General features: G+C 42.7%; 1 protein-coding gene across 1 annotated transcript in view; it reads left to right on the top strand.

Annotated features, from left to right (window-relative positions):
* LOC135057787 (keratin, type I cytoskeletal 17-like) overlaps positions 1 to 21,108 on the top strand; it is a 46,266-nt gene extending 25,158 nt beyond the window's left edge. The window contains exons 4-8 of the mRNA XM_063963541.1: positions 3,252 to 3,413; positions 5,188 to 5,313; positions 9,441 to 9,661; positions 18,171 to 18,202; positions 20,920 to 21,108. Coding sequence (XP_063819611.1) covers positions 3,252 to 3,413; positions 5,188 to 5,313; positions 9,441 to 9,661; positions 18,171 to 18,202; positions 20,920 to 21,026 — 648 coding nt within the window. The 3' untranslated portion in view covers positions 21,027 to 21,108. The remainder of the gene's footprint in view (positions 1 to 3,251; positions 3,414 to 5,187; positions 5,314 to 9,440; positions 9,662 to 18,170; positions 18,203 to 20,919) is intronic.
* Positions 21,109 to 21,479: the final 371 nt, after the last annotated feature.

The raw sequence follows: 21,479 nt of genomic DNA, 5'->3' as shown, positions 1-21,479 counted from the left end.
GTACCCCTCCTACCCTGTCACCAAGTACATACGTAAGTACATAACTCTAAGTCCCCCTGGTTAGTGGATAACCCCACAGCCTAACTCTAAGCTTCCCCCCTCCCTACCCTAACCCCCCTTCCCTGACTGCATACTCAACTCTCGTGGTCAGATGTTCTGGAACCTGACTGCCAGTATCGTCACCACATGTTGTGAAAAAATTGGGGAAGTGCAGCAGTGGAGAAAACGGCCACCCACCACCCATATTTAACCCTATACTATGCTATGTGTGTTTAAAATTGACAAAATGTACTTACTGTTTTTCTACAAAGTTGGGGTGACAGCGATGGCACTTTTCGCATTCCCACTGTCACTGGACTGAGCTTCCACGGCCTCATCAATGATGTCAGTTATGCTGTCATCATGGCTAGATGTATGCGTGGACAGATGGGTGGATGTGTCATGTTCATGTTCGCTGTTCTCAGGTGTGTCCTCAATTAACAACGGGTAATGGCGGGCAGACTTCACTGGTTGTCTGTGTATCTTCAGGACCTTGACTACCTTCTGTAGCAGTGTACTGTGAACTGGAAGACAGACTCACAGGATTGCAGATAGCTGTGTGTCCAAAGACATTTGCGCAGATATCATAGTATTGCCAGTCGACAGGGCTGTTTCTAGACAATTTGGCACCTAGTGCAAGATTTAAAAATGCGCCCCCCCCCCATTGATATAACAAAAAAATGAGCCCCCCCCCCCCCCCCATAGATATAAAAAGTAAAAGGTATGCGCATGCCGGGGCATGCCCTCGATAAAATGGGCGTGGTCTCTGTAAAATGGGCGTGGTCTCATCTGAAAAGACTACCTTACACCCCAGTTTTTGACCTTGCACCGACAGATCACGGCGAGCACAGGAAAAAAATTAAAAATATATATTATGCCATACACAGCAATGCCCTTGATACATTAAATCCCCATTTTCCACATTACGGCAGGCAAGAGTCCCCATTTTCCACATTATGGCAGGCAAGAGCCCCCATTTTCCACATTACGGCAGGCAAGAGTCCCCATTTTACACATTATGGCAGGCACGTGTACCCATTTTACACATTACGTCAGTCAAGTGTCCCCATTTTACACATTACGGCAGGCAAGAGTCCCCATTTTACACATTACGGCAGGCACGTGTTCCCATTTTACACATTACGGCAGGCAAGTGTCCCCATTTTACACATTACGGCAGGCAAGAGTCCCCATTTTACACAATACGGCAGGCAAGTGTCCTTGTTTTACACATTATGCAGGCAAGTGTCCTCGTTTTACACATTACGCAGGCAAGTGTCCCCGTTTTACACATTACGGCAGGCAAGAGTCCCCATTTTACACATTACGTCAGTCAAGTGTCCCCATTTTACACAATACAGCAGGCAAGTGTCCCCATTTTACACATTACGGCAGGCAAGAGTCCTCATTTTACACATGATGGCAGGCAAGTGTCCCCATTTTACACAATACGGCAGGCAAGTGTCCTTGTTTTACACATTATGCAGGCAAGTGTCCTCGTTTTACACATTACGCAGGCAAGTGTCCCCGTTTTACACATTACGTCAGGCAAGAGTCCCCATTTTACACATTACGTCAGTCAAGTGTCCCCATTTTACACAATACAGCAGGCAAGTGTCCCCATTTTACACATTACGGCAGGCAAGAGTCCTCATTTTACACATGATGGCAGGCAAGTGTCCCCATTTTACACAATACGGCAGGCAAGTGTCCTTGTTTTACACATTATGCAGGCAAGTGTCCTCGTTTTACACATTACGCAGGCAAGTGTCCCCGTTTTACACATTACGGCAGGCAAGAGTCCCCATTTTATACATTACGTCAGTCAAGTGTCCCCATTTTACACAATACAGCAGGCAAGTGTCCCCATTTTACACATTACGGAAGGCAAGAGTCCTCATTTTACACATTACGGCAGGCAAGAGTCCCCATTTTACACATTACAGCAGGCAAGTGTCCCCATTTTACACATTACAGCAGGCAAGTGTCCCCATTTTACACATTACGGCAGGCAAGAGTCCTCATTTTACACATGATGGCAGGCAAGTGTCCCCATTTTCCAAGTGACGGCAGGCAAGTGTCCTTATTTTACACAATACGGCAGGCAAGTGTCCCAATTTCACACATTCCGGCAGGTGGCTGGGGGGGGGGGGGGGAGAGAGACTGACTTACATTTGAAGCGGTTCTTCCCACTCTCTAGCCGCCTCTCCCTCGTCTTCGCGGTGCCGGACGGCTTGGCTTCCCCTCCTCCCTCCTCCCGAGTACCCAGCTCGGGGGGCGGAGATTCGCAAAATGACGCGATTGCGTTGTGACATCACGACGCACCCGCTTCATTCCGCAAAACTCCGCCCCCCGAGCTGGGCACTCGGGAGGAAGGAGGAGGGGCATTCAAAGAGCTCAAGAAGTGCCGCAGCGGGTGCCCAGTGTGGTTGCACAGCTTGCCTGCCGCAAGAAACGGCACTGCCAGTCGATCCTGCCAGCCCCACTCTTTTTACGGTTGTTGTCATGCACCTTCAAGAACTGCTTTTTCTGAGTCTTCATTTTATTAACAACTTTGCAATGTTTTTTTAATAAATAATAGCATCCTTCACTGTGCCTGTTATCTGTCTCTTTATTTCCTTCTCCCCCTTATGCCGAGCAGCTCTCTGATCTCCTGATCAGTCAAGGTAGCCATATTGCCTGTCTCCTCCGCTTCCAGGGTGCTTCCCTGGGCTCTGGATGATGACATCATCTTTTCTCGAGACCTGGGATGAAATACCGGGACGCTCGACCCGGGATATTCTTTCAGTACCCTTTCACACTGAGAAAATTCCCGGGTTGATGCGCGTTCATGTGCAATAACCCGGGAAATATTTGTCAGTGTGAAAGGGGTATTATATACATTAAAGATATATATTTTTTGGGAGATTTAATTCTCACTAAATTGCTGCCACAGTGTTTGGATGCACTCATCACCATGTATTATATACAAACATCAGTAATTTAGCTGTGAATCATTATGGGGTGTGAAGGGAAATGTCATCGCTAAGCATACTGGCAGGCACTTCTTGGCCATTACAAAGAATTTAATCTGTGTAATATACGTTGTTGATTTTAGGTGTTTGACATTCATATTCATAACTGCTATGATCTATGGTATAATTAGAACTTTGAGTCATTCAATTCTTTTATTTGCACTACCAGTCTAAAATGCCTATTTTGAATTTCTACAGGAAGCAAATAGTCTTAAAGCACAACTGGGTGCTAGAGTTAATGTGGAAGTTGACGCGGCACCGGCTGTTGACCTCAATAAAGTCTTGTTGGGGATTCGGAATCAATATGAAAGTTTGGTGGAGCAAAACATGATGGATGTTGAGATCTGGTTTAATACTAAGGTAGATCGATTCAGAGTACATTGCATAGAATCTATCAACATGTAAGATATATATATATATATATATATATATATATATATATATATACATACACATACACATTTTGACATATTACAAATTGCAGTTTGTAATAGAGTGTGAATAGCTGCAAAATTTCCAGAGACCAGTACTAAGGACCTAATTCAGGCCTGATCGTAGATGTGCTAAATTTAGCACATCTACGATCAGTCACACAGACATGCGGGGGGACGGGGGACGCCCAGCACAGGGCTAGTTCGCCCCGCATATCAGGCCCGACCACCTCTTCCCCGTACAAGTACAAAAGAAACGCACAGCGGCGATGCTTTTGTACTTTCGGAGTAGCTCCATACCAGCGCAGCTCCTGCGCTCTGGCAGGAGCTACTTATCGCTGTGAGGGTCGCAGCGGCTGCGTGTGATGTCACGCAGCCAACGCGGCCTCCCCCCCCAATGGTCCGGGCACGCCTGTGTCGCCCCCGGACCGCGCCACCTAAAACGGTGGGCAAATGCCGCCGGCCCGCCCCGCGACCGCCTCTGCCTGTCAATCAGGCAGTGGTGATTGCAGGGCAGCAGCGGCGCATGCGCAGTTAAGACCTGATCGGCTGCTGTGCGAAAACGCAGAACAGCGATCCGGTCTTAATTAGACCCCGAGTTGCCAGATGAATTAGGGTGTGGCAATCACAGTCACAGAAAATGCACCAGGAAAATACTTTTTAAACAACAGAGGTGCCTCTGGCCATAGAGATAGGACGACATGTATTTTCTAGCATGTAAGGGTGCTGTGACCTCTAGTCCTCTTTTAAACAGAAAAAATGCTCATACACACCTTACAAACAATACTTTATTGAAATAACATAACACACTTTATTGAATATCCATCACACATTTCCTCAATGTATTCCTCACCTATTTCCACACTACTGGTCATAGCATCCCTGGATGCCATAACAAACATCTTTTTTTAATTAATTCATATTTATTGAATTTTCAAGTATCAATTGGATTATAGAAAAAAGAAGGCTGACGCGATTCAGCGTGAATGGTATCATAGGCCACCTGGACTGCCCACTTTCTCTCAATAAAGGGTACGTGTAGGTGGCTGTGGGCAGGTGGCAACTGTCTCCAGAAGAATTGTCCATTTTTCCAGGTAGCCAGTAGTGGGTGGCACCTGATTTTTGAAAGTATCTCAGTAGGCAAGTATGACCTTGGGCTGCAGGACATATCATAGCATCATGGTAGTGGTACCATAACTATCAAAGCTAGTGCAGACAGACTAGAATAGGCAAATGTTCCAGCAATGTGTAGTTCTTAAACCACCATACATCGCCATCAGCTTGGTTTCTCAGCCTTGAAATCACAACCTATTCCATCCACGATTTGACAGCCAAACTTACTGGGGGAAAAAAACACTTTTTTCATTCTGTCCCCATTCTGACAGATAGCCTGACAAAGTCTGCTCAATGGTTTTCAACACTAATTTAAGGGGCTGACTAGATTTAAGTGGTTCTTTTCTGCCATCAAATTCTATGTTTCTATATTAATCACTGGACACAATTTTCTATCTATCTATCTATCTATCTATCTATCTATCTATCTATCTATCTATCTATCTATCTATCATGCAATTCTAACTTTCCTATTGTTAATACTCTACAAAAACACAGGGACATGTCAATTATTTATCTTTGAACATAAGATCAAACAACACTTTATCAGATGATACTGCGTTTGAAAGTTCTCTGTCTCCTTTGCATAGAGGGAAGAGTTAAACTGTCAAATGGTTTCAGGATCTGAGCAGCTGCAGTTGTTAAGAAGTGAAGTAATTGATCTGCGCCAAGCAAAACAGAACTTGGAGACCGATCTTCAGACACAACTAAGCACAGTATGTTCTCACTGTTTCTTTATATAAGTCAATGTAAAGAAAGCTTTCAAAATCTGTTTTGCACATAACCATATTATGGACCCTGTTCAGTATGGAACGCAGAGAGACGAAAATCCCAAACAAGTGATTTTTCGGCAATCTGTGCATGCGCCACATCCACACATCGTGTGCGTGGGTCATCAAAGTGTGATCGCATGCCGGAAGGATGTACTTAGGAAGGCCAATCCCGGGACCGGGGGGATCCCGGGATTTAGGCCCAAAAATGGCCACGATTCAATCCCGAGATTGGAAGCTCCAATCCTGGGGATTGAGGGGTCAGTGTTGAGCATCCTCAGGACGCTCAGATGCTGCCCGGCTTCCTCCTCCCAGCTCCCCAGCGCAGCGTGACGTGCAGCGAGAGCAGTGGCGCATGCAGGGGGGGTTTCCGAGTACCTGGAAACCCCCCCTGATGAGACAATTCTTTTATTTTTGAGACGGAGACAGGAGTGTCTCCGTCTCAGTAAAAGCCGCGACCGCGGCCACTTACTGTAGCTGCTGCAGCAGGAGCAGCAGAGAGCTAGAGATGTCCAGGGGGAGCTGCTGGCAGTCCATGCTTAGCTACAGCAGCTCCCTCCGTCCTCACTCACAGTGCCATCCATCTGCTTCCGCCTCCCAGTCCCAGACCCTGGTATGTATAAAATATACAGTATGTACTGTATATGAAGTTTGTGTGTGTATGTATGTATGTATGTATGTATGAATGTACTGTATGTGTGTGTGTGTGTGTGTATGCATGTGTGTTTGTGCTCTATGTAAGTATATATAATCAGTGTGTGTGTGTGTGTGTATGTGTGTGTGTGTATATATACTGTGTGTATATATATATATATATATATATACACACAGTACTTGCGTGGACCGGCACTCCCGCTGCTGGAAAAAGTGTCCCCAGGTGCCCTCTGGTACAGATGAGTTAGACGGGAGGCGGTAAAGCAATCAGCGGCACTCAGGGTCTTGTTGTAGCAAACAGGTGTATTCATGCATTCATGCAGTGATTCTTTAATACACCTGTTTGCTACAACAAGACCCTGAGTGCCGCTGATTGCTTTACCGCCTCTCGTCTATATATATATATATATATATATATTATGAGTTAGTTTAGGTTTTATTAAAAAACTGTCATCAGGAATCCAAACACTAAAAAGGTCTTACCTTAAATACATTAACATATTTTCACATACATTCACTTTGACATTTAAGGCAAGACCTTTTTAATGTTTGGATTCCTGACGACAGTTTTTTAATAAAACCAAAACGTAGAAGCATTTAATATCACGTTTCCTTTATGACCGTGAGTGCCATTGTGTGTGTGTGTGTGTGTGTGTGTGTGTATGTGTGTATGTGTGTATATATATATATATATATACTTCAGCAGTGACTTGGCACTCCGGATGACTGTACAATGTAAGGGTGCCTTCCCATACAAATAGATAGCTGCTTGGTTCTTACAAGTAAGAAAAGAGGCGGCACTCCAGTGGTTAAGAAAAAAATTGAAAATTTGAAGTTTTAGTGATTCTTCATGCCCGTCTTAACCATTGGAGTGCCGCCTCTTTTCTTACTTGCAAGAACCAAGCAGCTATATATGTGTGTGTGTATATATATATATATATATATATATATAAATATTTTTTTTTATATGCACACACATACACACGGTAACCCCGCTTGCTAAATCCTGCATTTGCCCCTGAGTGAGAGGTCACGCTGCACCATCACATGCCACTGGGAGCCGCAGTGAGAGAGCAGCTGAAGTTTCCCACCTGCCTCTGATGTATGGTGAGCTATGTGTGCGGGGCGGGGAGAGGGGGCCGCCACACAGGGAAATGCCAATCTCGGATATCCCAGGAATCCCGGTATTGACCATTTTTCAATCCCAAACCTGGGATTGAAAAAATGGCTTGGGATGTGCTCACATTTTGATTGACAGCGGCGGCCGTTTGGGTGGGGGGGGGGGCTGCATTGAAGGGGCATGGTGGTGTATGACATCACATGCATACCCTCCAACATTGTAAACATAAAAATCGGTACAATATGCCACGGGTAAAAGGGGCGTGGCCATGCCCTTTTTCCTATACTTTCAATGGAAGTTTGGAGAGCCTAAAATCGGTACAGACCATAAAAAAGGTACTGTACCTGCCAAAAAGGTACAGTTGGAGGGTATGCATATGCATGCAGGAGGCATACGCTATTCCCTGGTCAGCAATGCATTCGCAATTAGATTGCCATTACAATGCTGGGTGGGACTTGGCATGCTTGGTGGGCTTGCCCTGTGCTGGGCGGCTCCCAGCATACAATTGCAAGCAGTAGCAGATTTTGTTATTTGGCAGAATCTGCTACTGAACTTAAATAGGGTCCTATATTGGTAAATCAGCTTAGTGACCTATGGCTACATTTTATCAACAATGTACAGGTATTTTATTTATTTATTTATTAACAGTTACTCATAAGCTTCAGCATATTTAATTGCACTTTAAAATTGGGAAGAAATAGTAATAAAACATGACTGGGTAATAACAGACAGATAAGGAGGTATGAGGGCCCTGCTCAGAAGCTTACAATCTATAGGCATATAGTCACTAATACTCAGGGATAAGTACTTGATATTACAGATTGGTTTAGCCAGATTGCAGAGGTTCCTGGTTGGCTGTGTGACCGAGTCACACTGGAATGTTGGCCTAAGGTCAGCGAGATGTGAAAGCGAAGTGAAAAAAGTTATGTGTAGACTGTATGGAGGGGATACAATGCCAGGTATAGCATGTATTATCTTCAATGCATTGGATTTAGGCTTCTAGGAATTCTCCATAGATTAGAGTACAAAGCATATTAAAAGCCATCCCTTGGTAAAACACACTACCTATAACATCTCCTCCCAATTATATAGTTTAGCAGTCCTCCTCACAGCAGCAATTATTTACCTTCCATTTCTCTCTTGTTTTTGGAAGCTTTGGGATACCAATGTGCAGTCCCGCAGGGTCGGTATCTCAAGAAAAAATAGACTGTGCAGGCATGGCAATGTTCACTATATTTTGTACAATCTAGTGCATATCACACGTATTTCTCGTAGTGACTGATATTAGCTTGTGATACCGATCTATGTCCCCCTGAAATACCATCCCAATAGTCAAATGAGCTGTCAAAATCGTCCATACCCAAAATCACACATAGTCAAAATCGCAAGTACTTATAGTCAAAATAGCAAGTAAATATAGTCAAAATTGCTGGTTCTGGGCTATGGGGAGTTCAAGGGAACTCGTATAGTTGAAATTGGACATAGTCAAAATCTCACCATGTGTACGAACCTTTAGACACTTTGGGTGGGATTCAAATGATATATCACGCCCAATTTCCTTTCTAAAATGATCTCTGTTATTGCACATATTGCGCTCATAGTAATCAGGTTTAGCTGTGTAAAGGGTTCGATGCCTCGCTACTCCGGGGGTAGTGAGCTGAAATAAAGATACCACGTTCCTGAGGGCAGAAACAGAACGGGTGTGGAAAGGGGTGAAAAGAACTGAATCCCACTCTTTAACTGAGTACTCTACTGTTTTCCTAGTTAGACAATAAATTCTTACAATATAATCAGTTTGGGGAGTAATAAATCCTTCAATATTTATGAAATAGGGTACCAAAATTGCACATTAATAATTTTAATTAGATTAAATTGAAAATAGTGAATTAATTGGTATTAGATAATATTTTACAGGGACCAAGATGACCCAAAGTCATGGTGGCACAGTTGACTCCTATCCCATACATTAATTGCTGCCTCAAGTTTCTCCAGATTATTTTTTTTCTAGCAATTAATAATGTTTAATTGATAGACTAAAGCTTTTGTTTAAAAGATTTTTCTGAAAATGTCTCCATTTCTTTAGGAAACAATGGTTGATTATGGTTTATGGGTTTATCTAGTAGGTGGTGCTATTTCTTTTACAATGCAGAATTTGCACAACTACAGTGACTATAGTTAAGCTACAGAAGAGGTATAACGTAAGATCTTTTCACACCTTTTTTTTAAATATTATAAAATAGTTTTTAAGTAATACGTTTTTTACATTTGCTCATTTAATTCCTATTTTGACACATTGCAGACATCGGCACTTAATGGCACCTTGACAGAGACAGAGGAGAGTTACAGTTCTCAGCTAGCTCACATACAAGATCTGGTTAATAGTATAGGAGATGAGCTGACAGAGCTACGACATGACCTGAAGTGTCAGAATCATGAGTACAAAGTTTTGATGGATGTCAAGACATGTCTGGAGATGGAAATCAACACATATAGATGTCTGCTGGAAGGAGAAGACACTCTGTATGTAGAAGGGTATTATCTGTGCAGTTACTATCTATCTATCTATCTATCTATCTATCTATCTATCTATCTATCTATCTATCTATCTATCTAATCAATGACTGATCACACATTTATTTACTATTATACAGACATACCCTTTTAACTATATCATCTGTGTGAAACCCTTTTACCCTTTTAACTATATCATCTGTGTGAAGGGAGGGACTATTGTGCTTATCAGTTACATTCATTGGAGGAATTGGATCAGGGAACTTTAATTTTTGTTTATTGAAAGTGTTGATCACAGATTTCAAAAGGTGAGAGTCTAACAAGGTACTGGTTAAAGGAATTTAGGCTTCATCGCAGTATTCCCGTAGGTACTTAAAATAAAATAACATAAGGGGCGTGGTCTCATGGGAAAAGCCAAGTTGTAGTACCCCTTACACATTATGCCCACTGTTGTAGTGCCCCTTACATGTTTTGACCACTGTAGAAGTGCCCCTTACACATTTTGACTACTGACTACATTTTTTATGTACAGGGAAACGCACATCAGACAAAGGTAAACACTATGTTTTCATGCCAAGATTAAACTTTCCACACACTGTTGATCCAGCTATTGTTTATTATATCTGTTTTATATTATAAGTCTGAAAACTGAATTTTCTGTTCATGACAACTGAAGATTTGATGCCTTTTCTCAACTAGGACTCATTGATACACTTATAATCCTTTCAGATTGACAATAGCCGGATCGCACCCGGGAATGTGTACATGGGTGCTTCCCAGGTGCGACCCGGCTTGAGACCCCTTCAGATTTGTGGCCCGACCCGGCATATTGCCGGGTTGGTGACATCACCACTGATGCTACCGAAGGCTGTGCTTGGAGATAATCATCTCCAAGCACCGCCTCCTACTATGCAGAATGCAGAGAACGGGTGCCGGGTCGCCTTGACCTGGCTTACCCATTCACACTGCACGTATCCCTTGTCGATTCCGGCTTCAACCCAGGTCGAGACCTGTGATGAAATGCCGGGATGCTTGACCCGGGATATTCTTTCAGAACCCTACTGTCAGGTCCGGGTGTTTTTGTGAATCCGTTAACCCGGGACCAACCACAGGTGTAGTTGCTGGGCTATGAAGAAAGCAGGGAGGACGAAGAAAGTTCCGATTCATATATTTATTCAAAATAACAATTCAGTAAAGAGTTAACTGACAAGTTGTTAATCATCATATTATACTGAAGTATTGCAGGAATAATATGCAAGAGAAAACTCAAAAATACATAAAAGAAATGTTCATGGAAACATATGCAAAACAAGCTGATGAATAAATGTTGGATTGTCCAAATATAAATGAGCTTTGATGCTGAACTGCAGAATATGATTAACTGGATAATGCAGACATGAAGAGATAACTGTAAGGATTTGCAATGGAGTTTTAAGAGTTAACTGAGAGACTGTGAAGAATTATCCTTGTTATGACAACATAGCAAATATAAACAAGCTTTGATGCTGAACTGCAGAATATGATTAACTGGATAATGCAGACATGAAGAGATAACTGTAAGGATTTGCAATGGAGTTTTGAGAGTTAACTGAGAGACTGTGAAGAATTATCCTTGTTATGACAACATAGCAAATATAAACAAGCTTTGATGCTGAACTGCAGAATGTTATTAACTGGATAATGCAGACATGAAGAGATAACTAAGGATTTGCAATGGAGTTTTGAGAGTTAACTGAGAGACTGAAGAATTATCCTTGTTATGACAACATAGCAAATATAAACAAGCTTTGATGCTGAACTGCAGATTGTGTTTAACTGGTTAATGCAGACATGGAGAATTAACTGTAAGAATTGGCAATGGAGTTTTGAGAGTTAACTGAGAGACTGTGATGAATTATCCTTGTAATGACAACATAGCAAATAAAAGTACTGAATTGGGTTACTTGCGGGTTCCGGAGATCACTGTGAAACTGTAGTAGAAGACAAGGTGATGAATGGGTTACATGCAGAGTTGAACAAACGAACAGCTGAGAGAAACGGAATCCTCCAGACTTTGAATGATAGGCAGACTGACAAGGTAACCTCATGCAGGACACTGGGAATCGAACTATTTCCAATAGGAGTGCAATTAACTGACAGCACAGCAGAGAGCCGGTGGATCTTTCAGCAGTGAAGGCTGCAGACGGACCTCTGGGAACGGAGGCGATATCTGGACCACGGGAATCACACAGGAATGCACGGAGAGAGCTCAGAGCTAGAGCACAGCTTTGATACAACAAAGCACTGGCCCAGAGTAACATAATCCCAGCCTACTTAAAGGCAGCACAAGCACGGGATTGGCTTACACCTGCCCACAGGTGTTTTCACAAGTGCTCTGTATTAGCTATTTGGTCTCCAACATGGCCACCTCCTATACAGCAGACACACCGCAGTGCCTTAGGCCATTTGGTCCCCGCACTCACAGTTCCCAGACTCTGCATTACCTGTGCCATTGATCACGCCGTGTCCCCACACGGGCGCACAGCACCGCGAGCAACCGCACTGGCAACGGATGAACCCCAGAACCCGCAGAGGTAAGAGACCGGTTCGTGACAGTACCCCCTCCTCTAAGGGTGGTCTCCGAACACCTTTGAACCTTATCAGGATTTTTGGAGAAGTATTTCTGTACCAGTCTTGGAGCATGAACATCTTCAGAGAAAACCCAGGATCTTTCCTCTGGACCGTAACCCTTCCAGTCGACCAGAAACTGTAAACGTCCATATCGGGAACGTGAGTCCACAATCTCTTTAACTTCAAATTCCTCATTCTGCAAAGAGTGAACTTTAGGAGATTTGGACTGGGTAGTACGGAACTTATTGAGAATCAAAGGCTTCAGTAAAGATGTATGAAAGGCGTTAGGAATTCTCAAAGACGATGGCAACTTGACTTTGTATGACACAGGGTTGAGTACCTTAACAATGGGAAATGGACCAATAAACTTGGGAGCAAATTTCTTAGAAGGAACTTTGAACTTGAGATTGCGCGTAGAAATCCAAACTTGGTCTCCCACTTTGTAACTCGGTACAGCTTTACGTTTTCTATCTGCAAAAGATTTATAACGAGCGGAAGTTTTGACCAAGGACTTACGTACACAACTCCAGATGCTAGATAGACGTTGAAGCTCTTGATCTGCTGCTGGAACCTCTAGGGCTGGCAATGGATGAAACTCTGGTGGAGAACTTCTTGGACTCTTATGTTGGGCACATTTAGGACATGCTGCTATAAACTCTTGGACATCGGCTTTGAGACGTGGCCACCAATAAGACTGTTGAATAAATTTGAGAGTCTTTAGAACCCCAGGATGACCCATGAAGGAAGAGGAGTGAGCCCAGGTAAGCAGCCGTTTTTGAAGACTTGTGGCGACAAAGGTCTTGCCAGGCGGAGGAACTGGAGAGGTTCGAGTCATTAAGAAGGACGTAGGATTCACAATGGCTTGATTCGTGGTAGCATCATTTAATTCAGAAGAAGCAAAGGACCGGGAAAGGGCATCTGCCTTTTTGTTCTGAGACCCTGGACGATAGGTGAGTTTGAAATCAAATCGTGAGAAGAAAAGCGCCCATCGAGCTTGTCGTGGATTCAAACACTGAGCTGACTGCAGATACAGAAGATTCTTATGATCAGTATAAACTGTAATGCGATGTTGAGCTCCTTCTAGAAGGTATCTCCACTCCTCAAATGCCAACTTGATGGCAAGTAACTCTTGCTCACCGATTGCATAATTACGTTCTGCGGGGAGGAACTTACGGGAGAAATATCCGCAGGGATGGACCTTTTTATCTTCAAAGACTTGTGACAACACAGCTCCTACTGCTTCTGTAGATGCATGCACCTCTAGTAGAAAGGGACGATTCAAATCAGGCTGTCGAAGAATGGGGGCTGACACAAAGGCTTGCTTTAAATCAGAGAAGGCTTTGATTGCTTCAGAAGACCAGTTCGTAGGATTTGCTCCCTTGCGAGTTAGGGCTGTGATAGGAGCAGCTAACGTAGAATAATTCTTAATGAATCTCCTATAGAAATTAGCAAAGCCAAGAAATCGCTGAATCCCCTTGAGAGTTGTAGGAGTGGACCAATCCCGGATAGCTCGCGTCTCTGGGATGGATAGCGGATGAATTTGTCCCCTAGGAGGGGTCTTGCCCGGAACCAGGACGACTGGGCAGTCCCATTCACGATGAGGAGGTAGAGAGTCTGCTGCTTGCTTACTGGAAACATCCGCAAGGGATTGATACACCGGAGGTAGATCGGAAAGGCTAATTGACCGAAGAGGTACAATTGTAGCTACACAGTCCTTGGTACAAGATTTACCCCATGAAAGGACTTCCATGGTTTGCCAATTAAGTTGAGGATTATGTTTCTGCAGCCAAGGTAAACCAAGTATCACATCTTGAGAGGCTTTGGGAATCACGTAGAAGGAGAGGTATTCGGAATGGAGCTCACCAACTTTCATCTTGAGACATACGGTTCGATGAGTAATTATACCATCTGGAATTCGACTTCCATCCACTGCTGTAACAGCAACTGCTGCTTCCAGGGGCATGGTTTGAACTTTAGACCGTATGACAAAGGCTGAGGAGATGAAGTTCTTGGCTGCCCCAGAATCTAGGAGGGCTGAAACTTTCACTGTAGAACTTGGAACTTCTAATTGAATAGACAAGGTTGGCTCTTTCCCAGAACGTGATTCTAAAGTAACTCCTAGCTTAACCTCTCTTGAATAAGCTAGGAGGCGAGAGTTTCCCGGTCGGAGTTTGCAGAATTTAACTAAATGTTCGGAGGACCCACAGTACATGCAGAGGTTACCCTGTCGACGACGAAATTGTTCCTCCTCTGTGAGGCGAGAGTGCCCAATCTGCATAGGTTCTTCAGTCATTACTGGAGACTGTGATGAAGAATCTTGTCGAGGTCTAGGATGATCACGTGGACTGGATCGCTCTGCCCTGGATTTCTCTAAACATCGCTCCCTGTAACGTAGATCAAGTTTGTTACAGAGAGAAATCAATTCATCCAGTTTAATTGGCACATCCCGGATAGTTAAATCATCCTTGATTCTTTCTGAAAGTCCATTCCAAAACGCGGCGATCAGGGCCTCCTCATTCCAGTTTAACTCTGAAGACAACGTGCGAAACTGAATAATATATTGACTGACAGGACGTAAACCTTGACGTAGACGGAGAATCTCCAAGGATGCTGAGGTGGTCCTGCCTGGTTCGTCAAAGATTCTCCGGAAGGAAGATACGAACTCTTTGTAATTAGAGAGGATAGGATCACCTCTCTCCCATAATGGTGATGCCCACTCCAGAGCCTGACCGGAGAGGAGGGCAATAATATATGCAACCTTAGAACGAGCTGATGGGAAACTGGCAGACATCAGTTCAAACTGGATCTCGCATTGATTCAGGAATCCTCTGCAAAGTTTTGGAGTTCCATCAAACTTACTCGGAGAGGGTAACTGCAAGCGGGACGTAGGCAGCGTCACAGGAGAAGCTGTAGTGGTAACTGGGACATCTGGGGTTGGAATCTGGACTTGGAACGTTTTAATAGCCGTATGAAGAGTCTCTAAACGGTCTGCCATAGTTTGCATAAACTGCACTATTTGTGTCTGTATAGACTCCTGGTTTTCCAGACGGGAAAGGATATCTGACGTAGCACCGCCTCCTGCGAATTGGTCACTTGACGGATCCATGTGGCCAGTGCTTACTGTCAGGTCCGGGTGTTTTTGTGAATCCGTTAACCCGGGACCAACCACAGGTGTAGGTGCTGGGCTATGAAGAAAGCAGGGAGGACGAAGAAAGTTCCGATTCATATATTTATTCAAAATAACAATTCAGTAAAGAGTTAACTGACAAGTTGTTAATCATCATATTATACTGAAGTATTGCAGGAATAATATGCAAGAGAAAACTCAAAAATACATAAAAGAAATGTTCATGGAAACATATGCAAAACAAGCTGATGAATAAATGTTGGATTGTCCAAATATAAACGAGCTTTGATGCTGAACTGCAGAATATGATTAACTGGATAATGCAGACATGAAGAGATAACTGTAAGGATTTGCAATGGAGTTTTAAGAGTTAACTGAGAGACTGTGAAGAATTATCCTTGTTATGACAACATAGCAAATATAAACAAGCTTTGATGCTGAACTGCAGAATATGATTAACTGGATAATGCAGACATGAAGAGATAACTGTAAGGATTTGCAATGGAGTTTTGAGAGTTAACTGAGAGACTGTGAAGAATTATCCTTGTTATGACAACATAGCAAATATAAACAAGCTTTGATGCTGAACTGCAGAATGTTATTAACTGGATAATGCAGACATGAAGAGATAACTAAGGATTTGCAATGGAGTTTTGAGAGTTAACTGAGAGACTGAAGAATTATCCTTGTTATGACAACATAGCAAATATAAACAAGCTTTGATGCTGAACTGCAGATTGTGTTTAACTGGTTAATGCAGACATGGAGAATTAACTGTAAGAATTGGCAATGGAGTTTTGAGAGTTAACTGAGAGACTGTGATGAATTATCCTTGTAATGACAACATAGCAAATAAAAGTACTGAATTGGGTTACTTGCGGGTTCCGGAGATCACTGTGAAACTGTAGTAGAAGACAAGGTGATGAATGGGTTACATGCAGAGTTGAACAAACGAACAGCTGAGAGAAACGGAATCCTCCAGACTTTGAATGATAGGCAGACTGACAAGGTAACCTCATGCAGGACACTGGGAATCCAACTATTTCCAATAGGAGTGCAATTAACTGACAGCACAGCAGAGAGCCGGTGGATCTTTCAGCAGTGAAGGCTGCAGACGGACCTCTGGGAACGGAGGCGATATCTGGACCACGGGAATCACACAGGAATGCACGGAGAGAGCTCAGAGCTAGAGCACAGCTTTGATACAACAAAGCACTGGCCCAGAGTAACATAATCCCAGCCTACTTAAAGGCAGCACAAGCACGGGATTGGCTTACACCTGCCCACAGGTGTTTTCACAAGTGCTCTGTATTAGCTATTTGGTCTCCAACATGGCCACCTCCTATACAGCAGACACACCGCAGTGCCTTAGGCCATTTGGTCCCCGCACTCACAGTTCCCAGACTCTGCATTACCTGTGCCATTGATCACGCCGTGTCCCCACACGGGCGCACAGCACCGTGAGCAACCGCACTGGCAACGGATGAACCCCAGAACCCGCAGAGGTAAGAGACCGGTTCGTGACACCTTTCACACTGAGCAAATTCCCGGGTTGATGCGTGTTCATGTGCAATAACCTGGGAAATATTTGTCAGTGTGAAAGGGGTAATAATTAGTCCACAATATGAACCTGAGTACTGTAGTTTAATTTTGTTTATACTTACGGCAGGAACATTTTAACAACTGCAATTGAAGCCACCGAGCAGACAGTCATGCCTGGCACCGTACTATAGTGCTATGAAGAATCTCAAAATAAACGACCCCCTCTAGCAGTCCTTGCTGTCCGACAGCAAGGGCTTCTGGGAGCTGTAGTTTCTCTTGTGTTTTTTCACATTACTGTAGGGGGTGCGCTTCCGGACACGGCTCGCTGAGTCTCCGGGCAGGTTGTGGGACATAGCAGGTATGACTGGTGTTACACATGTTCCTGGCGTAGCTGAGCACGATGCCCTCCTCTATGCTGCTCCCTACTCAGCTGCGTACCCAGCGTATGCGTAAAACCGGCCCTGGGTGTTTTTGAAACAAAAATGCATTTTGTGTTTACACTTCACTAGATATCTCATTATGGTATGCAAACATTCCAAAATACGGAAAAATCCGATATCCAAAATACTGTACTTCTAGTCCCGAGCATTTTAGATATGGGAGACTCGACCTGTATGTGTAAACTAGTGCCAGATAGCTCCAAGAAAAGCATATTGGCATTGGTAATAATGATGTTTACAGTTTTTTAAATTTTCTAAAACGTAGTGTAAAAGTCTGCATATTTTATTTATCCCCTTATTTCTGGAAACAAATACATTACACCATAAGTAATTTACATGGTAATAGAATACATTTCAAAGGCTCTGCCACTTCCCTGCATTTACTGTGGCACTTGAATATACTTAACATACTGTAACTCAACATTTTTAAGATGATTAAAGGACAAATATGCTTTTATCTCTACACCTGGAATGCTGCATTAGTTTTCCATCATCTCCACTGAGAGTACTTTGACAATTATTGAATGCTATATAGCACTTTCATGATTTATATTGTGTTGCTTCACCTTTATTTACCATAGATATGAGAAGTTAAATAGCTATTATTGTAAGTATTTCACTTTTAATGCCAAACTAAACATGGTCACACACTCGTTTTTTCCATTGTGAACAGACAATAGTATTTCTGTGCTGGATTAATTATTTAAAGTTCATTTAAAAATTGCAATTGACTTTTTATTTTAATTATTTGTAACCCTGATCCGCTAATCCACTTTGTTAATCTTTTGTCATTATATAGCATTCAACAGTTCCAGCCTTCAAAATATAAAGGTACAGTAATGTAATACTTTTGTACTTTGCGGTTAGGTCATCTTTCTAATAAATGGTACATTCTTCTGTATTACTGCTATTTTATAGACAGATGTTGTAGAAGGAACCCTTATTGTTGCTATTCTAAAAAGGATCAGAATATAGGGGGTCATTCCGAGTTGATCGCTAACTGCTGTTGTTCGCAGCACAGCGATCAGGCTAAAAATCAGCATTTCTGTGCATGCGTATGTACCGCAATGCGCACGTGCGACTTACAGGTACAAAGGGGGTCATTCCGAGTTGATCGCTCGCTAGCAGTGTTTAGCAGCCGTGCAAACGCTATGCCACCGCCCACTGGGAGTGTATTTTAGCTTAGCAGAAGTGCGAACGTTTTTATCGCAGAGCGCCTGCAAAAAAAATTTGGGTAGTTTCAGAGTAGCTCAAAACCTACTCAGCGCTTGCGATCACTTCAGACTATTCAGTTCTGGATTTGACGTCACACACCCGCCCAGCATTCACCCAGCCACGCCTGCGTTTTCCTTGGCACGCCTGTATTTTTCCGAACACTCCCTGAAAACGGTCAGTTGCCACCCAGGAACGCCCACTTCATGTCGTCAATCACTCTGCGGCAACCAGTGCGACTGAAATGCATCGCTAGACCCTGTGCAAAACTGCATCGTTCGTTGTGCCCGTACGTCGCGCTTGTGCATTGCGCCACATGCGCAGAACTGCCATTTTTTAGCCTGATCACTGTGCTGCGAACAACAGCAGCTAGCGATCAACTCAGAATGACCCCCTATATTCTGATCCTTTTTTAGAATAGCAACTCTGAATGACCACCAAAGTCCTTTGTAGTTTTGCACAGGTTCTAACGAACCTTTCAATCGCACGGCAGAATGCAGGAAGATTGACATGAAGTGGGCGTTTTTGGGTGGCACCCGACCGCTTTTAGGGAGTGCTTAGGAAAACGCAGGCGTGGCTGGGCGAACGCTTGGTTAGAATCCGTCGTTAGAATCAATGCACGCGAAGAGTAACTACAGGGCTGGTCTTGTTTTGTACAAAATTATTTTGTAGCCGCTCTGATGCACAAGCATTTGCACTTCCGCAAAGCGAAAATACACTCCCCGGTGGGCAGGCACAATGCGTTTGCATGGCTGCTAAAAGTAGCTTGCGAGCGATCAACTCAGAATGACCCCCATAGGTCTAGTGCAGCCTTGTAATGCCATCAATTAAAAAAAAAAAAAAAATATGCAGCTGATTATATTACCCATGAGTTCTGTTCATAGAAGCCTTGGGTTAAGTTACCGTACACATGTTATTTTCATCCCGCGGTCACGCAATTCAACTATAAAAGTCTGTTTGTGGCACCCTTGGCAATTTTGAGCACTATTTCTACAATGTGCGACCTGGGAAAGGTGTCTGAAAAGTGGGGAAATCACCCTGAACCCCCAAAAAGTAATAAATAATATAGAAGGCTATTAGTGGCCACAAGCACAGTATTAGGGGCTAGTAAAAGGTGACAAATGGTTGCTTTTTACCCTTATATTAACAGTGGAAACATTTTAGTAAGCAATTATTTTTCATCAAATTAAAGCCTCCAGATTTGAGGTACAAATTTTTTTTATTTTTCATTATTTTTAAGCAATTTTCAATAATAATATTATGAAAAAACTTGTACAGTAAAACCCATTGGCAAGTTCAAAAACCCATTTCCCATATATACAACATGGCAAAATACATGTCCCATATTATTCAACCATTGTTTATCTTTTTTGCTTTTTACAAAACAAATCACCTCCAAGTGCATGATTATTCATTGGAGGTGTGGATCAGAGTCCTGACATTTTTGCTTTAAAATAGTTTTCACCTTTTCAGGGGCTGCAAACAAAAATTTGAGTCAACTTCCATTGAGACCTACATTAACTTAACACAAATTTCTAATTGAAAAGGAAAAAGTCAAAGCTGTAGGTTTTTCACCCATAGTAACACACATTGGGGGTAATTCCAAGTTGATCGCAGCAGGATTTTTGATAGCAATTGGGCAAAACCATGTGCACTGCAGGGGAGGCAGATATAACATGTGCAGAGAGAGTTAGATTTGGGTGGGGTGTGTTCAGTCTAATTTGCAGTGTAAAAATAAAGCAGCCAGTATTTACCCTGCACAGAAATAAAATAACCCACCCAAATCTAACTCTTTCTGCACATGTTATATCTGCCTCCCCTGCAGTGTACATGGTTTTGCCCAATTGCTATCAAAAATCCTGCTGCGATCAACTTGGAATTACCCCCATTATTGGAACCCGTGGCTAACTGAATTGATATAGCAGTTATTATTTTAAAATGAATGGGGTATGAGTAGGAAGGCCAATGAGAATTCACAATGGCCATGCCTATGACTTCTCATTGGTTTTTCTTTTGACACGCCTCTTTAAAATATCACACAACCCTGGTATTCAATCAGGGTTATTATTCTAACCACAGAGCTGGGGCAAAAATGGCTGCATGGCGCAGCACACGAGGGTCAGGATAGAGGAAGTGCTGTAAGCTTCACTTCCATCTTCAATAGTTATACACCGTTGAATGTAACATATTGATATGCATTTTTTAGTGTCACATCACCTTTTAAAATGCACAAAAATGTCATGAACAAATCTATAATTGGTCTTAACATAATTATGGCTCTCAATCTGCTAACCTCAAGTAGCTATTGATTGTTTATTTCAATCTTTTTTTTTTAGGATCACGTACTGGCTTGAAAATTGTATCAATAACAGAGGACTTTAAGGATGGGAAAATTGTATCAAAACACGAGCAAATTCATCATCTCAGTGCTAAAGGAAACTAACTTAGAAAGGACAGAATTGTAGCAATATACTGTAAAGTAATATTAAAAACCATAACAACAATAAAATTGCCCTCATTCTTATTATGTACCATCCACCACTATAGTGTCTCTTATAATTCAGCTTGGAGATCTTCTAAACCCTATATACATATATAGCTGCACTGAAGTTTAGCAAAATACATTTGAAAAATATTTTTAATGTAAAATAAATAATTTTATTACAAAAGTTGTTTTTTTATCGCTCTTTGTGTAGTCTCATTTATCTCATGTGTGTATGTTGCTATGTGTACAGAAGTTTTTGACACTGAGGGCATAACGCTGAGTTGAACCATACAAGTGTACAAGTGTAAGCAGTGTAAATTGTGCAAATTTGCACTACCATGCTCACAAACAGAACACATGTATATGTGGAATGCTTAGTGGCTTGCACCTGCGCTGTGCAGGGGGGGAATG

This window comes from Pseudophryne corroboree, chromosome 3 (assembly GCF_028390025.1).
Source record: "Pseudophryne corroboree isolate aPseCor3 chromosome 3, aPseCor3.hap2, whole genome shotgun sequence".
Lineage (NCBI taxonomy): Eukaryota > Metazoa > Chordata > Amphibia > Anura > Myobatrachidae > Pseudophryne > Pseudophryne corroboree.
Note: the sequence above shows the minus strand (reverse complement) of the source record. Positions and strands in the feature narration are given on the sequence as shown.